Raw genomic sequence first — 14,703 nt, 5'->3', positions numbered from 1 at the left:
CAGTTGTCATGTCGAAAGGCTTTCCACATATTAAGAAAGATCTGGAGACTGCTGGGAATGTACCTGTTGGTGACTAGATAACAGGGACCACCCCTATTCCACGGCTATCTACCTGTACACAGACAAAAACACAGACACACAAAAACACAAACACACACACACACACACACACACAAACACACACGCACAGTGTGGATGATAAAACTCACCCTCAATTTAACAAATAATGTTTCAAAAGGTTATATCACAGACATGTGGGCCACCAATCAGAAACCAAACTCAGGATTAGAAGACAGGAGCTGAAGAGGGATGAAGGTACAGATTTGTTCAGTAATAAAATACAAGTTTTGTCCCTATAAACATGTGTCAGCTAATGAGGCCCTCTGAGAGCTGCTCCTCTCTGTTTAGCAACACAGAGGAGCAGCTCAGTGTCAGTGGAATGTCAATTTCGGACCGCTACTTTCCTGACAGTTATTTTTCATCTGTGGCTTATTTTGTGAAACCGCCGTCAGTCTTCCTCAAACCAGAGGATAAGACGGAAGTTCACAAATCATATAAACTGATTATTATTCATGTTGGAATAACCAGATCTACCTATGGGTACAAATAAATTAACCTGAAATTGAGGGTGATGTTTCTCATCAGTGAAATTATTTTATAACGTTACAAATGTCGCAGCTTAAATAATTTGTCATTCATGCTGTTGTTGATTATGCTTTAGAAAATGAAAAACATTAAGTTTGTACCAAATTTGACAAAATACCAATTACGCTTTTTTATTTTTCTATTTAAATTTTTATCATGTAGTAAGTAACTTATACTATTTTCTAAATGTATCAAACAATTAAACTGATTAATTAATGGTGTTGGAAAAAACATTCAGATTTATTTCAAACTTAACAGAAGCAAGATGAACCCAGGAGGAAATCCATGGTCTGACAGCCATGACTAGAACTTTATTAAACAATGCCAGGAAGCAGTCCCAAGTTTTCCCCTTTGAACTGAGTCTTGTATTGTACCATCAGAGCTGAAAAGGTTCCTCATTTCCTTAGAAGAGGTGGGGGGCAGGGGAGGAGGGGGGCAGGGGAGGAGGGGGGCAGGGAAGACACTGAAAGCCGAACTCCTACACCGAGGTCATGCCTCACACACAGACTGTGTGCACAAGTAGAAGAGGGCTGCCCTATAAATATGAGCTGCTGTCAATGGTGCAGGAATTCCTTCACACTCACTCACTCCCACTGACACAGTCCACACCCTAGGCAGGTGCCCTGTCACAGAGAGAGCTGGAGAGTTTGAGCTGTGCCTCCCAGCCCTGTTAGCAACACCTGTACCACCGTCTGAGAGAGAGGCAGAGCCAGGACAGAGGCAGAGAGATAGAGGCAGCGAGAAAGAGGCAGCAAGAGAGAGACAGGCAGAGACAGAGACAGGCAGAGAGCGAGAGAGACAGAGAGAGAGACAGGCAGAGAGAGACAGGGACAGAGAGAGAGAGAAACAGAGAGAGAGACTATCTGCCTCAGGACCCAGGCTAAGGATTTCTCTGTTGTCAGGGAGACAGACACCTGCCCTTCCTGCTGCTTGCAGCATCTCCTGAACCATCTCCAGGACCAGGACCTCCAGCAGACACCAGGACCAGGCTGCAGATCAAACCCACCTGACAGCAGCCGGACCTGGGTTCACCAGGGGCCCTGCCTGTCCTGGAACCAAAGGAACATCATCCAGGTCGTCTCCTCACCCCTGTCAGGGAGCGACACCACTGCCCAGGTAAGAACAGCTGGGCTGGGAGAGGGACTGAGAGAGGGACTGGGAGAGAGACTGGGAGAGGGACTGAGAGAGGGACTGGGAGAGAGACTGGGAGAGGGACTGAGAGAGAGACTGGGAGAGGGACTGAGAGAGGGACTGAGAGAGGGACTGAGTGAGGGACTGAGAGAGGGACTGAGAGAGGGACTGGGAGAGGGACTGGGAGAGACTGGGAGAGGGACTGGGAGAGAGACTGGGAGAGAGACTGGGAGGGACTGAGAGAGGGACTGGGAGAGAGACTGGGAGAGGGACTGGGACTGGGAGAGGGACTGGGAGAGGGACTGAGAGGGGGACTGAGAGAGAGACTGAGAGAGGGACTGGGACTGGGAGAGGGACTGAGAGAGGGACTGAGAGAAGGATTGGGACTGGGAGAGGGACTGGGAGAGGGACTGAGAGAGGGACTGGGACTGGGAGAGGGACTGAGAGAGGGACTGAGAGAGGGACTGAGAGAGGGACTGAGACTGGGAGGTGATGGTATCACAGGGGTTGTTAGAAATGGCCTAAAGGTTATTTTTCAGGGATATTTTTATCAGTGTTTAACAATGTAATATGTAGGTCTACTTTAGTTTCTGGAATAGTTTTGTGTATTTCCCCCTATTACATCCAAATAAAAAAGTTGTTTTGTGTATAAATAACCTTATCCAAAAATATATCTTTCTGGTGGAATTCAAGATTAGTTTTATTGTCATTAGATCTAAATATCACTTCCTCTTCCATCACAAACAGCAGATCTTTTTATAACCTCGTCCAACTTGTTCTGTTCACGCAGCTTAAACCACCTATCAGATTTCACCATCAACCCTTGGTGTGTGAACACAATCCCACATTCTCTGAGACACCTCAGTCCTGAGCTAAACCATCCGCCAACACACCTATTCCAGCCGCCCCAGGGAGCGTTGCAGGTGTGCAGGAGGAGGGCTGTGCTTCTCTGGAAGGCTGCAGGCGTGTGGTGTGGCTCGGGGCCAAGCTCTATACCGTGCTCGGCTGCGTCGCAACAGAAACACAGCCCTCTGTGCCTGCGGGCAGCAGAGATAATGAGAGGGCTGATGACTTGAGGTTCTGCTTCTTGGTAGAACTGGAACTATGTCCCGTCCAGAAACACAATAACTGTGAGCAGCATCTTATATTGAGTGTTTCACTCTGGGTGAATTGGCGGGATGCCTGAATCACCGGCCTTAACAGTCTTGTGAGAAAATACACGCAAACTAAGAGGAGAGGACGAGATAAGAATCTGGTCCTGTCTGTTGGTTTTTTAAAAAGTATTAAAAAACAGTTTTAATACGTTTAAACTGTAAACCCTGATGTAAAACAACAACTTTCTAACAGGCAGATTTATCAGTGACTTGTAAAGACTTTTCTACAGCAGACAGAAGATGAATATGTGTGGAGACTTTTCCAAACCTTGTGCTCAGGGTCCAGATCGGGGATAAATTCACAGGATAACCTTTCTCTTCATTTAGTTTTTTGGTCAAAGGTTCTTACCCAGAAACATTCTGGTACAGTAGAATTCTGACTAAATGCAATTTTAAGGGATAAGTCGTGGATGCCATGAAATGGGCCAATTGGAACCACAAACATTTATTAATATTAATTTCCTCAAAAATATAAGATAAAACATACATTGTTTTGCATCAAGAAAATTATGCAATTGAGTATTCTGTTTATACTAATGAAAAGCCATTGTATGTTTTTCTTTAAAGACTAGGGGTCAATAAGTCAAACTAACAGAGACAACTCTCACTCTTCACTGGAGTCTCTCTCCTTCAAGCACACATTGTAAAATGGGACTTGTAAAATGAGTAAACTATTCCTAACAGCAGTCTTGACAGTGTGAATAGACCTCATATTTGACACCTGGCCATCCTGGGCTTGTAACAAAGAGGGTTTAGCGAAAGTTATAATCTGTAAAGGGGCTGTAATCGGTTCTACATCTTTCTGTAGCGAACACCGGCTGCCGCTCAGTTGTTGGGTCTATCTCTTCAGCACGGCCGGGCCAGGGGAACCTCCTGATGCCTCACACCCTCCTCCAGACTCCTTTCCTTGAGTCCTGGAGTTCAGTTCTTTCACTCTTTAAGCTGTGTTTCCCATGAGAAACAATAACAAAGAATCCCTTTGGCTCCAAATCTCTCCTTAAACCGCACGCAGTTGCACATAGAGCAAACAGTCACGCCTGGTTATATACACTCCTTAAACTCCACAATCAAACAAGAGACCTAGACAGAGGGAGAGGAGGGAGGGGAGGGAGAGGGAGAGGGAGAGGGAGAGGGAGAGGGAGAGGGAGAGGGAGAGGGAGAGGGAGAGGGAGAGGGAGAGGGAGAGGGAGAGGGAGAGGGAGAGGGAGAGGGAGAGGGAGAGGGAGAGGGAGAGGGAGAGGGAGAGGGAGAGGGAAAGGGAGAGGGAGGCCAAGCTTGGAGTGGAAAGGGGGGAGGAAGCGAAGGAGAGGTTGAGGAGGAAAGGAGTGGAGGAGATAGAGGAGGAAAAACAGTTTATTCATGAGTCCTGTGAAAGGTCAGACTTGTAAGGTTTAAACAATCAATTCTGGACAGATCACAACAGCAGATGAATGCTTAGTCTTGAGTAAAAATGATAAAAATCAATTATACTTTCAACTAATAAAGCTGGTCCACTGCATCCAAGAAACAAACACACAAAAAAAATGCACTTGGACGTTTCTGATATTTGGGTGAACTGTCCCTTTACACCATGGCTAGAACCATCACGACATCAACTCAGATGTGAAACCCTATACACCACCAGCTCCAAACATCCCTCCAGGGGAACCGTCTTCTAACGACATCAGAGGCAGCCTTGACGCTGTGCAGAGACACCGAACCTGCAGGCTGGAGGGGGGGACCAGGTACAGCAACAGGATGGGGCAGTTTGGGGCTGGATGAGGCAGTTTGAGGCAGGATAGAGCAGGATGAGGCAGTTTGGGGCTGGATGAGGCAGTTTGGGGCTGGATGAGGCAGTTTGGGGCAGGATAGAGCAGGATGAGGCAGTTTGGGGGTCTCCTTTGACTGTGGTGTCAAAAGCTGCCTTGCCAGTAAATGGAGCAAACTCTAATTCTTCTGAAATGAATATCAGCCTCTTCACCAAACTCATTTAGAGATCAGTCAAAGCCTTAATCCTGCCCCTGGGGCCTGTGTTTGCCCCGCTCTCCTCTACCCCTGGGGCCTGTGTTTGCCCCGCTCTCCTCTGTCCCTTTCCCCTTTTGGAGAGAGCTAATATGGCTACATTTGCTGGTGTAATGGGCTTAGTGCAAGCTGTTACAGGGCAGAGTGCACACACAGCAGGAGGCAGGAGCTTTTTAATCGGACTCCCGTTGAACACAGGAGGGACACTGACACATCCCAGGAGCCTTTGCGGGAAGTCGGGAGATGAAAGAAGGAGTGAAGGATGGGGAATGTTCAAGGTGAGGGAGAGAGGGGGAGGGAGGGAGAAGGGGAGATAGAGGGAGGGAGAGGGGGAGATGGAGGGAGGGAGAGAGGAAGATGGAGGGAGGGAGGGAGGGAGAGGGGGAGATGGAGGGAGGGAGAGGGGGAGATGGAGGGAGGGCGGGTGGGTGGGGTGATAGTTAGAGGACTTATTTTAGAGAGAACAACATATTTTTCGTTGGGGATTGTTGTGTGACTGAGTCTGATCTGCCACAGAGTCTTCCTGTGGCGTGTTCCTACCCACGTCAGTGTGCTACCTGACAACGAGATGTTTCCTGAAACATCTGAGGTTGTTTGGGTGTGGTGCTGTTCTGGTGGCTTTATGAACGGAGATCCGCTCTCTGGCCCTGCCTGTCTCCACTGGGAACATGTGCAGTATGAGAAAATCTTTTACAGCAGCATGGCACCAGCCCAGACACTGATAACCCTTTTGTGTGATGGCCATGCCCACACACACACTAACATACACACACACACACGCATACACACGTACACACACGCTGCCACAGCTGGTAGATGGATAGAAAATGGAAATAGCTATGTGTGCGTGTGCAACATCAGTGAGATTACAGCACCTGAGAATCAGCTGAAATCTATACAATATTGACACATAATGATTACTCCAGCACACAGACGTGCACCCAAGCATTAAACCCACCAGAGCTAAACACCAAGTGTCAAACATTCGACCGGCCGCAATAACTGAGATAAAAAAAGTTTATTATGGTTGAAGAACGACAACGTGTTGTCGCGACTCTGTCAGGGCGTCTCGACTCCGTCAGGGCGTCTCCCGTTCTCTTGACTTCCATTTGATTAAAATCTCCAGCTGGGTGTGGAGACGGAGGGGTGTGGAGACGGAGGGGTGTGGAGGCGGAGGGGTGTGGAGGCAGAGGCAGGCGCCTGTCTTCTTCAGGCCTCAGCTCAGCCCTCGCACCCCCAGACACACGGCCATTCTGGCCCACTGACCCACGAGTAAGAGACTCAGTCAAATCCAGTTTGCTGCCCCAGTGTGGTGAGGCTCTCCTCGTCCTTCTGGAAGCTTCTCCAGGGCTCAGGGCTCATTTAAAGAGCCTCAGTAAACGGCTTCTCACCTCAGACCCACTCAGTGTTCTCAGAGCTTTTCTCTGTCAGGATTCAGACGAAACATCTCTCGCTCGTGGAGGTTGCAACTGCGATGTCGAGGACGCAGGTTTAGCTGGCAGGACGAGGTTTTCTAAGGTATCGCTGTTTAGATTTACTGCAGAGGAACATCTTGTTGTTTTTTTGTAAGTGTTGTGAAACTGTTGTTGTGGTTGCACAGATGTTAATGAACAATAAGACATAACCTGTACATTTTGAGAAATTATCCAGTTTTTTAAAAGTTTACAATGAATTTAAATTTTTACAAATAATTATCTTAATCGCAGGCTCAGTGATTTTATTGTGACAGAGCTAGTCCACCAGAACTAGAGGATCTGTTATATTCCCTGGTGTTTAAGTTGTGTAAGTGTTAAGGGTTTAGAGACCCTACCAGGATTAACACTGAGATCAGTTTGAAAAAAAAGCAGAGAAAATTAAACTACGAACATGTGAACCTGTAACGTAAATGTAACATCACCTCTACGCTCGTCACATTTAACAGCGTAGTCCTTCGCCCTTTCATCAAAGATTGTAGAGTTCCAGCAGGTTGTAACCGATGTGTCTGGCCCCTCCATCCCTCCAGTACCCAGCCATGTCTCAGCCAGGGAGAGACCACCCAGGGAGCCCAGCCTACCCCCCACCCCGCCTGGGCATGCCCGTGTCCGAGAGCCCCCTTCCGGCTGGAGGAGAGGCCTGGGAGGCTGAGGACACCAAGCCCTGCATGGAGGCCATGGACCGTGGCCTCCTCCCCGGCCTCCCCGGCCTCTACCTCTCCTGCATCGACATGCTCCTCACCGAGGACTCCGCCTGGCTGGTGAAGGTCAGCGAGGCTGTGCCCGCGTTGGCTGTCCCCCTGAGCAGGGGGGAGGCCAGGGGGGAGGCCAGGGGGGAACCGGAGCAGTGCCCGGTCATTGACAGCCAGGGCCTGGGGTTGTCCCCCGGGCTTGAGGCCCTGCAGGGCCCGGAGGAGGAGCGCTCCCTGGAGCAGGTGCAGAGTCTGGTGGTCGGGGAGGTGCTGAAGGATGTGGAGACGGCATGCAAACTGCTCAATATTACCCCAGGTAAATACCTCAAACTGATCAATATTACCCCAGGTAAATACCTCAAACTGATCAATATTACCCCAGGTAAATACCTCAAACTGATCAATATTACCCCAGGTAAATACCTCAAACTGATCAATATTACCCCAGGTAAATACCTCAAACTCATCAATATTACCCCAGGTAAACACCTCAAACACATCAACATCACTCCAGGTAAATCTACCTCAAATTGTTCATCATCACTCCAGGAAAACCATAGACAAAAAATTAATTCATTCACATTTTCATCACATTTTGAAATGTTATTAATATTAGCAGACTCTTCTCCAAAGCGATGTAGAATTGGTGCCTGCAAAGTTCAGCGGAATATCAAGGATGAGAAATGCACAGCTGTCAAATTTAGCAGGTGTGAAATATCACTACCGTGAAACAATAACTGTCTCAACTATTGCGCAAAAACATTTCAACTACCGTGCAACAATAACTATCTCAATTCAAGTCTGAAATTACAAATGACAGACATCTCAGAATCTCCGACACCCTACACCTCTCGACACCAGGAAACACTGAAACACTCGGTACATCGGTTAGGCCTGCGTGTTTATCTTGCATACTTATCAGCGACGGTATGAGTTACTCCTGGGATCTGTAAAAATAACAGATACCTGTCCAGATAGTGTGAGTGACAGCTGTGTAACTGGTCGCTGACGCAGGTTCTATTTACCCTCTCCAGGATCTGTTTAATCCATTTCCTCTGGACTGGGAGAGAGTGTGATGGTGCCTGCCTCTATACATGCACACAGTGTTAGGGCGAGGTTGGCAGAACTGGCAGGGCAAACACAGCTCTGTCACGATGACACTGTCACTCAATCTGTCCTCCATCATTGTCTGAACTCACCGGAGTCAGTTTCATATTGGGAGAACTGACTGTACACACACACTGTCACACACGCCTTAAGCAAACTCATCATTTTTCCAAAAAGGTCACATCTGTTAGCTTAACCAAACACCAACGTTTACAAGAATCCATTAAGATGGAATCTTTTGGCTTCCGAAGAAACTGAATTTTGTCTTTGCTTGAACAGCTACAGAGCACATATTGGGTGAAGGTGTGTGTATCCGAGTGTGGGTGTGTGTAGCTCTGCACTTGTGTGTGTGTTTGTGTGTATGTACATGTGAATGTGTATGTACAGTTAGGTCCATAAGTATTTGGACATTGACACAATTTTCAGCATTTTGGCTCTGTATACCACCACAATGGATTTGAAATGAAACAATCAAGATGTGCTTTAAGTGCAGACTTTCAGCTTTAATTTCAGGGTATTTACATCCAAATCAGGTGAACGGTGTAGGAATTACAACACATTTTATATGTGCCCCCCCCCTTTTTAAGGGACCAAAAATAATTGGACAAACTAACATAATCATAAATCTAATTGTCACTTTTAATACTTGGTTGCAAATCCTTTGCAGTCAATGACAGCCTGAAGTCTGGAACCCATAGACATCACCAGACGCTGGGTTTCGTCCCTGGTGATGCTCTGCCAGGCCTCTACTGCAACTGTCTTCAGTTCCTGCTTGTTCTTGGGGCATTTTCCCTTCAGTTTTGTCTTTAGCAAGTGAAATGCATGCTCAATTGGATTTAGGTCAGGTGATTGACTTGGCCATTGCAGAACATTCCACTTCTTTGCCTTAAAAAACTCTTTGGTTGCTTTCGCAGTATGCTTCGGGTCATTGTCCATCTGCACTGTGAAGCGCCGTCCTATGAGTTCTGAAGAATTTGGCTGAATCTGAGCAGATAATATTGCCCGAAACACTTCAGAATTCATCCTACTGCTTTTGTCAGCAGTCACATCATCGATAAATACAAGGGAACCAGTTCCATTGGCAGCCATACATGCCCACGCCATAACACTACCTCCACCATGCTTCACTGATGAGGTGGTATGCTTTGGATCATGAGCAGTTCCTTCCCTTCTCCATACTCTTCTCTTCCCATCATTCTGGTACAAGTTGATCTTGGTCTCATCTGTCCATAGGATGTTGTTCCAGAACTGTACAGGCTCTTTTGGATGTTTTTTGGCAAACTCTAATCTGGTCTTCCTGTTTTTGAGACTCACCAATGGTTTACTTCTTGTGGTGAACCCTCTGTATTTACTCTGGTGAAGTCTTCTCTTAATTGTTGACTTTGACACAGATACGCCTACCTCCTGGAGAGTGTTCTTGATCTGGCCAACTGTTGTCAAGGGGTTTTTCTTCACCAGGGAAAGAATTCTTCTGTCATCCACCACAGTTGTTTTCCGTGGTCTTCCGGGTCTTTTGGTGTTGCTGAGCTCACCAGTGCGTTCTTTCTTTTTAAGAATGTACCAAACAGTTGATTTGGCCACACCTAATGTTTTTGCTATCTCTCTGATAGGTTTGTTTGGATTTTTCAGCCTAACGATGGCTTGCTTCACTGATTGTGACAGCTCTTTGGACTTCATATTGGGAGTTGACAGCAACAGATTCCAAACACAAATACCATACTTGAAATGAACTCTAGACCTTTTATCTGCTCCTTGTCAATGAAATAACGAACTCCCTTTATGAGAGAATAACATACACCTGGCCATGGAACAGCTGAGCAGCCAATTGTCCAATTACTTTTGGTCCCTTAAAAAGGGGGGGGCCACATATAAAATGTATTGTAATTCCTACACCGTTCACCTGATTTGGATGTAAATACCCTGAAATTAAAGCTGAAAGTCTGCACTTAAAGCACATCTTGATTGTTTCATTTCAAATCCATTGTGGTGGTATACAGAGCCAAAATGATGAAAATTGTGTCAATGTCCAAATACTTATGGACCTAACTGTATGTGTGTGTGTCTCTACATATGTGTGTGTGTGGCATGTGTGTGTGGCATGTGTGTGGGTGTCTGTGCATGTATATGCATTTGTGTGTGTGTGTCTCTACATGGGTATGTGCAGGTGTGTGTTAATGCATATGGTGTTTGTGCACACCCGTGTGTGTGTGTGTGTGTGCACGTGTGGTTGATGTGGTCCTTCCTGTGGGCCCTGCAGACCCTGCAGAGTGGAGCTGTGGGAATGTGCAGAAGTGGCTCCTGTGGACGGAGCACCTGTACCGGCTCCCCCAGGCTGGCAGGGCCTTCCAGGAGCTCACGGGAAAGGACCTGTGTGCCATGAGCGAGGAGGACTTCCGTCAGCGCTCGCCCCAGTGTGGGGACACCCTCCACGCCCACCTGGACATCTGGAAGTCAGGTGAGTGTCCTTCTGTTTGGACTGGGTAGGGTTTCAGATGTGTCTGTCGTCTGTTAGAAATATGATGCTGAACATTTCTCTTTCTCTGTCACAACTCTCCTGTTCTTTTTTCTCTTTTACTTTGTCTCTCTCTCTGTCTCTCTCTCTGTCTCTCCACCCTTTGTCTCTCTCTCTGTCTCTCTGTCTATCTCTGTCTCTCTCTCTGTGTCTGTCTCTCTCTCTCTTTCTCTCTCCCTCTCTCTCTCTGTCTCTCCACCCTTTGTCTCTCCCTGTCTCTCTCTGTCTCTCTCTGTCTCTCCACCCTTTGTCTCTCTCTGTCTCTGTCTCTCTCTGTCTCTCCACCCTCTCTCTCTCTCTGTCTCTCCACCCTCTCTCTCTCTCTCTCTGTCTCTCTCTCTCTCTCTCTCTCTATGTCTCTCTCTGTCTGTCTCTCTACCCTTTATTTCTCTCTCTCTCCAGCTGCTTGGATGAAGGAGCGGTGTTCAGTTGGAGAAGCCAAACTGACCGGTACGACTTTCACTTTTTTTTAAACTTTTCATTCTCATGTCCACCCAGCTGAATCCCTCAACCACAGCTTTGCCCTGTGTGTGTGTGTGTGTGTGTGTGTGTGTGTGTGTGTGTAGGCGGTGAGGACCTGTGGTCCGAGGCAGACTCCTCCTGTACGGGACAGCCCATCCACCTGTGGCAGTTCCTCCGAGAGCTGCTGCTCAAGCCCCACAACTACGGACGCTGCATCCGCTGGGTCAACAAGGAGAAAGGTAGCGCTGCTAGCAACATGGTAGAGGTAGCGCTGCTAGCAACATGGTAGAGGTAGCGCTGCTAGCAACAGGGTAGAGGTAGCGCTGCTAGCAACAGGGTAGAGGTAGCGCTGCTAGCAACAGGGTAGAGGTAGCGCTGCTAGCAACAGGGTAGAGGTAGCACTGTTAGCAACAGGGTAGAGGTAGCACTGCTAGCAACAGGGTAGAGGTAGCGCTGCTAGCAACAGGGTAGAGGTAGCGCTGCTAGCAACAGGGTAGAGGTAGCACTGTTAGCAACAGGGTAGAGGTAGCACTGCTAGCAACAGGGTAGAGGTAGCGCTGCTAGCAACAGGGTAGAGGTAGCGCTGCTAGCAACAGGGTAGAGGTAGCGCTGCTAGCAACAGGGTAGAGGTAGCGCTGCTAGCAACAGGGTAGAGGTAGCGCTGCTAGCAACAGGGTAGAGGTAGCACTGTTAGCAACAGGGTAGAGGTAGCACTGCTAGCAACAGGGTAGAGGTAGCACTGCTAGCAACAGGGTAGAGGTAGCACTGCTAGCAACAGGGTAGAGTTAGCGCTGTTATTTCCTCTATTGTCAGAAGGAGTTCCATAAGTCCCTGTGTTTTCTCTGCCCTTCTCCTTCCTCCTCCAGGCATCTTCAAGATCGAGGACTCTGGCCATGTGGCCCGGCTGTGGGGCCTGAGGAAGAACCGTCCGGCCATGAACTACGACAAGCTGAGCCGCTCCATACGACAGTACTACAAGAAGGGCATCATCCGCAAGCCAGACGTCTCCCAGAGGCTCGTCTACCAGTTCGTTCACCCGGTGTAGAGGAGGAGGAGGAGGAGAGAGAGATCCCTTCATATCGGGTGTGGAGGAAGAAAGGGAAAGATAGGAGGAGGAGAGATGCCTGTGTAGGAGATGAGAGGTAGCTGAAGTCACACCTTGTACTTAAACACCCACGCTGCCGTGAGCAGGACGAGGTTGGAAGGGAAAAAAGAACAGACTTGAACAACTGACAAGCCTCCGTGTAAACAACCTCCCCTCACCGCCTGCAGCGAGGAGGGCTAGGAGGTATCTCCCCTCACCGCCTGCAGCGAGGAGGGCTAGGAGGTATCTCCCCTCACCGCCTGCAGCGAGGAGGGCTAAGGCTTCTCAGGATCACCAACAGTTTGCCCCGCTCACGCTCAGCGGAGAAGGTGGAGGACATTTTTTCGGGGGGTTTTTCAAAACAGAATGTGATCAAGGCGTTGACTTTTCAACAACATATAAATTCAAGAGAAACTGAACTGCCTTTTTCCGTTTGCATGCTCTGCCTGTTCTTGTATGTCATGTCATATAAAATGATCTTATCTTATTTTCGTTTGCCATAAAGCCAAAAGGTTAGTGTATCTTAATGAACGTATGTTTCATTTGTATGTGTGTGAATGGTTTTCTTAACCTAAACCATTTATCTTCATTTTACAGGATACATTGTTTGTCAAAACAATGTCAAAAGTGTGTGTTGTTTGGGTGTGTGCGTGTTTGTGCGTGTGTGTGCGCGTGCGTTTGCGTGTGTGCGTGTCTGAGTGTTCACCCTGGGTTTGGCTTTGGCTTTCTCCCAGCGAGGCAAACAGTCAGGCATTAATCACACACTTCTGATCTCCACGCTGCAACAATGCAGACCGAGAAGTTCAGCACTTCTTTGAACCTGAAATAGAGACTAAAGCTTCACCCACGGCGCTATGTGAACGGAAGAGAAAATGTTTAAACAGGGGTCTAACTATTATTCCCCTCAGTATTTTTCCACAGTAACCCACATAACATATATGTCAATTATCAAAAACCTTATCTCAAAAATTTCATGGCGCATTGTGTTTTTTGTGGTACACAGTGCACTGAGACTGCAAACCTACAATGACCAGCAGACAATGACTGAAGGAACAACACCTAGTTAAATCATTAATGTTTTACTACTCAACACAATGGAGTTAGCGGTCAAGCCTTCTCCGTGAGAGAGGTGTGAAGAATTGCTCTGTCATGTGACCCACCTATAAGAGCGTGGGGAGGAACTACTGGCCTAGTGTTGTGTTACGTTCTGATCACCTCAAGTGTTTACATTCTGCGTGCTCTATGTTGGTGTGGAGCCTGTCTAACTCTTACCTGCTGTATTCCAGGCAGCAACAGAGAATATAAGATGACAGATAATGTTACCAGATGGCCTAAATAAAAGTTTAATAAAAGTTAAGTACAACTTTAGAATACCATGAACTTGAATAGGATTTTGTTTAGCATTACCACTTACTATTTAAAAAGACAACCTTTTGGGGCATTACAGTTTACTGAAATAGCCTACCAAAGTCCACAAAGCTGGCAGTTACCCAGGGAGCAACAATCTAATTTCACCTCAGTGCATCAATAAATGCATCAAAACACAAGCTCATCGGGTTGCGAGGAACATCAAATATTTGTTAAACTGATTTACAGAGATGACCGTACTTAGATTTTTCTGGTTTCAGTACTTCACTATTTATTTTTCTGACAACTTTTTACTTTCACTCCTTACATTTTTTTACACAAATATATGTACTGTATACTTTTGACCTGACACCAGCTTGTTAGATCTGACCTGAGACCAGCCTGTTAGATCTGACCTTAGACCAGCCTGTTAGACCAGCCTGTTAGATCTGACCTTAGACCAGCCTGTTAGACCAGCCTGTTAGATCTGACCTGAGACCAGCCTGTTAGATCTGACCTGAGACCAGCCTGTTAGATCTGATCTGAGACCAGCCTGTTAGATCTGACCTTAGACCAGCCTGTTAGACCAGCCTGTTAGATCTGACCTTAGACCAGCCTGTTAGACCAGCCTGTTAGATCTGACCTGACACCAGCTTGTTAGATCTGACCTGAGACCAGCCTGTTAGACCAGCCTGTTAGATCTGACCTGAGACCAGCCTGTTAGATCTGACCTTAGACCAGCCTGTTAGATCTGACCTGACACCAGCCTGTTAGATCTGACCTGAGACCAGCCTGTTAGACCAGCCTGTTAGATCTGACCTGAGACCAGCCTGTTAGATCTGACCTGTTAGATCTGACCTGAGACAAGCCTGTTAGATCTGACCTGAGGCCAGCCTGTTAGACCAGCCTGTTAGTTCTGCAGTAGGCCGAGACTGAGAGAGAGACTACCAGCCTCTCAGTACTGCAGCCTCTCACTACTGCAGCCTCTCACTACTGCAGCCTCTCAGTAATGAAGCCTCTCACTACTGCAGCCTCTCAGTACTGCAGCCTCTCAGTAATGAAGCCTCAGTTAAGTGGTTGAAAAAAGAGTTGAAAA

General features: G+C 47.5%; 1 protein-coding gene across 1 annotated transcript; it reads left to right on the top strand.

Moving 5' to 3' along the window:
• The first annotated feature begins 1,230 nt into the window (after positions 1 to 1,230).
• Positions 1,231 to 13,626, top strand: LOC136932122 (SAM pointed domain-containing Ets transcription factor). The gene is made up of 6 exons (XM_067227550.1): positions 1,231 to 1,761; positions 6,934 to 7,411; positions 10,460 to 10,657; positions 11,117 to 11,164; positions 11,281 to 11,415; positions 12,043 to 13,626. The coding sequence occupies exons 2-6, from the start codon at positions 6,943 to 6,945 to the stop codon at positions 12,219 to 12,221; spliced, it is 1,029 nt and encodes a 342-aa protein (XP_067083651.1). The 5' UTR covers positions 1,231 to 1,761; positions 6,934 to 6,942; the 3' UTR covers positions 12,222 to 13,626.
• The last annotated feature ends 1,077 nt before the right edge of the window (positions 13,627 to 14,703 follow it).

The sequence above is a fragment of the Osmerus mordax genome, chromosome 1, assembly GCF_038355195.1.
Source record: "Osmerus mordax isolate fOsmMor3 chromosome 1, fOsmMor3.pri, whole genome shotgun sequence".
Classification (NCBI taxonomy): domain Eukaryota; kingdom Metazoa; phylum Chordata; class Actinopteri; order Osmeriformes; family Osmeridae; genus Osmerus; species Osmerus mordax.
This window is presented reverse-complemented; position numbering and strand designations above follow the sequence as displayed.